The sequence below is a fragment of the Haliotis asinina genome, chromosome 8 (genome assembly GCF_037392515.1).
Source record: "Haliotis asinina isolate JCU_RB_2024 chromosome 8, JCU_Hal_asi_v2, whole genome shotgun sequence".
Lineage (NCBI taxonomy): Eukaryota > Metazoa > Mollusca > Gastropoda > Lepetellida > Haliotidae > Haliotis > Haliotis asinina.
Genome location: NC_090287.1, coordinates 2,957,724 through 2,964,901, shown reverse-complemented (window position 1 = coordinate 2,964,901; position 7,178 = coordinate 2,957,724). Strand labels below are relative to the sequence as shown.

General features: G+C 39.6%; 1 protein-coding gene across 1 annotated transcript; it reads left to right on the top strand.

Annotated features, from left to right (window-relative positions):
* Positions 1-2,077: 2,077 nt before the first annotated feature.
* On the top strand, positions 2,078-5,771 carry LOC137293499 (NF-kappa-B inhibitor alpha-like). Its single transcript, XM_067824073.1, has 4 exons — positions 2,078-2,777; positions 3,439-3,880; positions 4,055-4,288; positions 4,433-5,771. Exons 1-4 carry the CDS (start codon positions 2,293-2,295, stop codon positions 4,478-4,480), a joined length of 1,209 nt encoding a protein of 402 aa, XP_067680174.1. The 5' UTR covers positions 2,078-2,292; the 3' UTR covers positions 4,481-5,771.
* The last annotated feature ends 1,407 nt before the right edge of the window (positions 5,772-7,178 follow it).

The window sequence follows — 7,178 nt, the reverse complement described above, 5'->3', positions numbered from 1 at the left end:
CACCCGAAGGTGATTGTAGAGAAGGGGTGACGACAGCAAAATGCCAGAGGTCAGTGATGTTGTTGATGATGATGGTAATGATGAAGGTGGATGACGGTAATGTCGGTAATGAAGGCGGGGATGTTGCTGCTGCTGAAACAACGAGTTCAATCATCATAATTCACGAGCGAGTGAGTGGGTGAGTGAACTTAGTTTTACACTGCCTTTAGTAATAATCTAGCAGTATCACAGCCGGGAGCACCACAGGTGGGTTTCAGAAATTGTACCCTATGTGGAGCATAGAACCCGCGTTCTCGGCGTGACAAGCGAACGCTTACCCACAAGGCTACCACACCGCTTCCGTGACAGTAGCTAAGAACGACAGCGGCTAATGATTCTCGAGCTGAGAGATATAGAGAGATGAATTTCGAAAGCGTATCCTTGAACGACTAAGGGGCGCAAATCAATTCACGGTAATTCTTTCTGCCTCGACTGATTTCCCCGTGAATACAGCGACACGTTGTAAATAGCAAACACTCACGTGTGTACATGAACACGTGTCACTGCTACTACACACAAGTACAGTAAGAATGAAGACTGATCAAAGTCTGTAAGATCTGTGGCTGAATGTAGCATCCGTGTGCTCCTAACCTAATGGAGTGAGTGAGTGAGTTAATATTTAAAGTGACACCGGCAATATCCCAGCCATATCGTGACGAGCCTAATGAAGAGTGTGGTGGGGTAAATGATTAAAGCTTGTACAGTGTCAGACATTTTGGCTCAGCTGCGCGTGTCCATATATATTCTGTAATATATATATATACCACGTTTGTCCATATATATTCTGTAATATACAGAGTTGACAAAACTTTAACGGTCAACCTCTGTGTCCATTATACATAAATGTGCAAAGATGTGGTGTTAACTGTGCAAACTGTTAACGGTTAACTGTACTGTAACTGATGTGAACAAAAATTAATATTCTATAAAAAAAAAGTCAAAACACCTTATTGACAGTGTCGGTGTTCGTCACAGAAAGAAGAACGTATTTGCTCACTTTCACACGGGATGTACGGGTCTTCTGTCCGTATTTATAGTTATATATTCAATGTGTGTGGTCTAAAACCGGACTTACAATGTATGTGATCTAAAACAGGACTTACATACAAATATATTCTATAATATATACGTTTGTCCATATACTATACATTCTGTATTATATGCATTACCACGTTTGTCCATATATATTCTGTAATATATACATGTACCACGTTTGTCCATATATATTCTGTAATATATACATGTACCAGGTTTGTCCATATGTATTCTGTAATATATACATGTACCTCGTATGTCCGATAATATATCTGAAATGTATACAACGTACAAAGACGCAATAAGTCATTTTAGTCATTCCGCAGTTCTGTTTCATTCGGTATAAAATAACCCACTGGACAAGTCAACAGTCCGACTTATTCGTGTACGTAAACGATTAAATTACCAAACACAAGAATTCTTCAAGCTTTGTACATTTTTTCTACGTTGAAAACAGTACCCCCAGGCAAAACCAGCCAAGCTCACTGAAATTCTGGTAAGAAAGAAATAGAAACTTTTAACATCTGTTCGATCACAACGAATTGTAAAACCCACCAGATCAATCCGAAAGTTCTGTTGGAAAATTATTATTCCAAAAATTGCTGCACTTTTTTCAGAATATATTTAACTTTTATAATTCTATTGTTTTACTTCTTGGTCGCATACTTGAATTACATAGAATCACTATATTTGTAGGCAAGCCATCATAATCTAACTTAATTTATATACTATATATTTCCTATAATATAACTATATCATCAACCAATATAACTAATCAACAAGAATCATTTGTCAGAATAGTTTACAGCACCATGAATTTCGGTTTGACTTTAGTTTGATAACATTGTTAGTTTGCCATTACAGATGATAATCATCTACAGTCATATTTAATCCTGCGCATCGCGAAGCCGAACATGTTTACGTGCAAACTAAGTACTACAATTTAAGTGCACTAACGTCAACCAATGACTGCAGAGCTACTAGGGGATTCCCCTTCTTCCTTACAAGGCGCGTCTAGGGTCACGTGTCAACAGCTCAGAAATTCTGGGCGTGCGGAGCTTCATATGTCCTGGTGGATGTTCCTCATTTGGGTTTTACCAACCATAGTAAGATATATAATACCCGCGCACCCGAGACAGTGTCATCTCTGTGGCTTGAGAGGACGGGGATTCTGTTTGATTCGTGAAAAGGTACAGACACCTTCGTACGAGACGGATAATGTATCGCACCAGCGACTCTCTCAATATGGAGGATAGGGACGATCTTCAAGTTGACTGCGCCGCGGTTGATCCTCCAACTTTAGGCTATAGTGGGGTTGCGGATATTCGCCCAGAACTCAAGAGATTCAATCATACGTCTATGAAAACAGATGGACAGAGAGAGGATTCGGGTATATATTCATTTGGACAGAGTTTGAAATCGACAGACGATATCAGCGACAATGACATGGTGGACAGGTCATTGCTTGACAATATTACCAATATGCAGATTTCGGAACCAGATGTTAAGTCAGAAAACAAGCAGTATTTGGAAACACCACTTGAAGACGATGGATACCATAGTAAATCTATCACAGACATCCACAAATCATGGGGAGAAGTGTTTGGTCGGCCAGTTGAAGAAATGGGAGGTCATGTTTACTGTTTGCCCAGCGTTTCACAAGAAGCGATAGAAGCATACACACAAGATGACGATGGCGACACGTAAGTGCAATTTTCTTCTTATTGACATGTATTTTGTTTATTTTAATGCATTTTACATGGACAAGGGGTGAGCCTTTGCTGAAAGTTAATGGAGGCCTTTTATCTGTACATAGCGCAGTGCGGGCCGTTGAAGCGATGTGTCATGCGCAGTTAAGTTTTGCGCAGCTATTGAGGTCAAAGTCCCCTTTGTGTGTCGGTTATTACGTGGGTTCGCAAATAGCGCGGTGGAAAGACCCAACTGCGATGCAGTAATAACCTGAAGATCTTTTGTCACGGGAAAGTCCAAATGCGTCATAGATACTTGCTTGAATAATCAAGGCATACATTCAGCGTCCTGGTGACGTGAGCCAAACAAACCCATTTTAGATAAATAATAGAGATTACTGATGATATAAAGTTATGTAAATTAGTATGTGCGGTCCCAGGGTAGTGAAATATTGTTTTACCAAGTACCTTTTTTTAATGTGTAGTATCACATATTGATTTTCTGATCTGCAATATGACAACAGTCGCAAGTAGAAATAAACTCAAAAGCTGTAGTGTTTTGAAATCATACATTACTAAATGCTCAAAATGCCCTTCAAATAATTTATGCATTCCTAAATAATTTAATGAAATTGTCAACATACATGTTCTTTCATTTGATATTTTTTATTTACAGCCAACTTCACATGGCAATCATTCAACTGGCGGAGTCAATTGCACTGCAATTGATCAACTTAGCACCAAATCATGAGTGGTTAAATTTTGTCAATACTCTTCTCCAAACCCCACTTCACCTGGCGGTGATCACAAGGCAAGAGAAGATTGTCAGGAGGCTGATGGCAGCAGGAGCTTCAGTGGATGTGAGGGATCTCCATGGCAACACCCCCCTTCACATAGCAGCTCGTGAAGGTTACCTGGAGATAGTCAACCATTTGTTGAAACCAGTATGCTATGAAGAAACACAAGACAACAAATATGAAATCCCTTACCAGAGAATTCCACAGGACCTTGAAGCCAAAAATTATGACGGTCACACCTGTCTCCATCTGTCAGCTCTGGGAACACACACAAAGGTCATGGAGTCACTCGTTAAGAAAGCAGCCAAAGTAAATGCCCAGGTGAGTTATTCCTACATTTAATATTAGGGAAAAACTGTCGAACTAATATCTGTGGAAGCAATAGTTTGCCATATATGTTATCCATTTTAAGTGTGTTATCCATTTTAAGTGTGTTAACTTCAACAAGAACATCTAATTCTGAATTAATATCAATATGAAATTCTGTCTCTGCAGGATGGCAAAAGTGGTCGCACTGTGCTCCATTATGCTGCTGAGACTGGCAACCGAATTCTGCTCGAGTTTCTCCTTGGATGCAAGTACCTCAACTTGGACAGCTGCACATACGGTGGGCTGACCCCCATTGTTCTTGCAGCAGGAAGGAAGTTTGGAGATGTTGTTGGAATTCTCCAAGCCCATGGTGCAGATTGTTCCAGCTTGCAGGAGGACGCAGAAGATGAGGATGAAGATGTAAGTTGGAAAGAAAAATCTAAATTTCATTTGTAAACTTTTTCCTGTCAGCATGAGTTATTCAGACGATTGATAGGAAAGAATGATCTACCTAAACATGGTCATTGAAATACTCTTGCTTATGTATTTTGATTCTGTTTTCAGATGATTGATGATTTCTGCATAGCTGGTGAGCCTTTGTCGTTGCGATAGAGAAAAGCCAACTTCAAGAGTTGGTAAATTTCGAGATTCTCATTTCGATGAGTAGACCATCTTCACTACCCTTGAGTAGCAGATACAACTGACCCTCTTAGGCCCGGCCCTAATGACGTTTGAGCAAGTCTGAGAGTGAGTTAATTGTGGAACAACATCCGCCACCAAGGGGCCACCTTCCCGCTGCCATATTATCCTGTGGTTCTTCTCAAAGTTGAGGTTCACAGGAATGAAGGACTCCCATAGACAATTGAAACATTCTCAAGGCAGATGATGTCGATAGATTCTCGGCATCTTGGTGTTAAGGGTCCAACACCAGGCGTAATTCCGTTCAGCGCCACCTACATCCAGCCACTTCATGTAGAGGGGATGAAATGTTTGTGCAGATCTTGGATCTTTGATTTTTCGTAATGTGCAAAATACTTCCAAGTGAACGTTGCTTTGTTTATGGATGGTTCGTTGAAAGGAAAACAGTTTATCATAATGCTGTCCCCAAAGCATGATGCTCTTTTAACAGAGGGTTCAAAGGCATGCTTTCGACATCATAAACATGTTGATTTAGCTCATCTGGGTCCATGAGCACTGAAGAATTATGGACATCATAGGGACTGTTTCACAGATTAAAGAACTAACTGTTGCTTTGTCTTGCAAAGTTCAGATATATTTTTGAACTGACATGACAAATTAAAAGTCAGTTATGATGGGTATTTTCAATAGATTGTCAGTGGCTGTTAATAGCAGTTGCTGAAGACAGTTTGAGAAAACACCCAACAGCTCAGTTTTATGCCTCAAAGGTGATACTATTTTCATCCATTCTGACCCTACAAACCCAAAAAGACCACAGGAAATAGATACAAATAGTCTAAACTTATTTGATTTTCACAACCTTAATTTTCAGCAACAATTTGATGAGAATGGCCTCAAAATTGACAAGAAAAAGTCAGATACCAATTGAATAATAAATGCAAAGCATACATGTTGTATGTCATTGGGAAGAACACAAAAGGGTTAGGCTATATCCCCACCTAAATCAACAACCCCAAACATCTTACATGTGAAAGAAAATAGCATGGTTTGTTAGGGAAAGTGATTTGAATGAAGTTACATACGAAATGTGAACAGAAGTAGTAAACCAATTGTCAAAGATCCAAGATTGTGCTGACAAACTCTGCAACACATTTGGTTAGTGGTGGATGTAGTGAATCTGCTTTTGTAAATATGTTGTTATTGTTATGTAGATTAGTTGTGTATATAAAATCTAAATTATTTTTAATAAAATATGAATTATATATTTCCTGTGTCTGTTTTGAAGTAGACAGCAGTTCAGAGTTGAGACCTGTTGTGTCTCTTGGTTACAAGAGGCAGGGTTCTCATGAGGATATGGTATAGTGAAAGTATGATTTCTGATCTAATGCCACTCAAAAGAATTTGAAGTATGCTTGACTATTTTACATTACTGTCTATAATCTATCACAAATTATGGAGTTTACTTTTATGCTGCACTCAGATTTATGGCGATGGTCTGTAATTTATCAAGTCTGGACCAGCCAGTCCGGCATCAACATCAAGAGCATCAATTTATGCAACTGGGATATGATGACGTCACAAATTAACTGTAGTAACACGAGAGAGTGAAGTGTTCTTTAACTTACTCGGTGCATTGAAGACGATTTCAGTTGGTTGCCCAGGTGAATCGCTTTTTGTGATAAATATTTGCAAGATGTGTCCGTAAAGCCATGGTGTTATTCACTAGGATATACTGTGTGTACATGAGCGAGATGGGAGGTGTAAGCAATCTCTCTTGCATGGGGTCATATGGCCTGCCATGTTATAATGATATAATCCCAGCACACATTCACATGATTTAACGTCCAGGTTTTAGAAAGTGAACTCTGCTCTTTTGGACACACATGCACGCACATACACACATGTAAATAGAGGGAGAGAGACTGATTCCCGTCAAAACTGAATTTCCCCTTTCACCTAGGCTCCAAATCAGTTTCAATGGATTTTCTTTCGATAGATCTATATGTATATGAAGAGAAAGTGTCAAAAGTCTAGATGTGTTTGTGTGGCCATTGCACTGTGTTAGTACTTCAGTGACAGGACGTTATTTATAAGAGGGTGGACGTGTCTTTCACGAGTGCCCAGGGCAGACCTTGGAGAACTGATTTAACACACGGAGCCAGGAAAATCAGTCAGGGGATATAAGTCCCTTCGTTTTACGTTACTGATTCAGTTTATACGCAGTAATAGCAACCGGATTCTCGGAAGAACTTCGCGTTTCCCAGAAAGTGAAATCGACTTCCTGTTTCTGTATCAGATTATTCAACTGGTAATTCTAGTTCGGAAAAAAAACGCTGGTTATTTTAATACATCCTTCCTTTTTTACAGTTAAACATGAGGAGATGCTAGTTATTTCTGGAAGTATGTAGTCTGTTATTTGTCAGTATACAGAGTATTGTGCTACCTCATTGTTGGCCCAAGGGAGGCCCATATAGCATTCCCTAGTTGCAAGGGTACAGTGTTAAGATCTTAACGATTCTGACATTGCTTTTCCTTGTTGTTTTACGTCAGTCCAGCCATATCCTAGCCACTGACCAGTATACATGTATTGCATCAGTCTGACCACACTTTCCATGTAGGCGCCTGGACCATGGCCATGTCTTTGATCATGTATACACAGGTAAACGCAAAT

Excerpts from the sequence above, each read along its gene's own strand:
- LOC137293499 (XM_067824073.1), top strand. The coding sequence starts at position 2,293 with ATGTATCGCACCAGCGACTCTCTCAATATGGAGGATAGGGACGATCTT. Across the intron at positions 2,778-3,438 it reads CAAGATGACGATGGCGACAC|CCAACTTCACATGGCAATCA; the intron begins GTAAGTGCAATT and ends TTTTATTTACAG. Across the intron at positions 4,289-4,432 it reads CAGAAGATGAGGATGAAGAT|ATGATTGATGATTTCTGCAT; the intron begins GTAAGTTGGAAA and ends TTCTGTTTTCAG.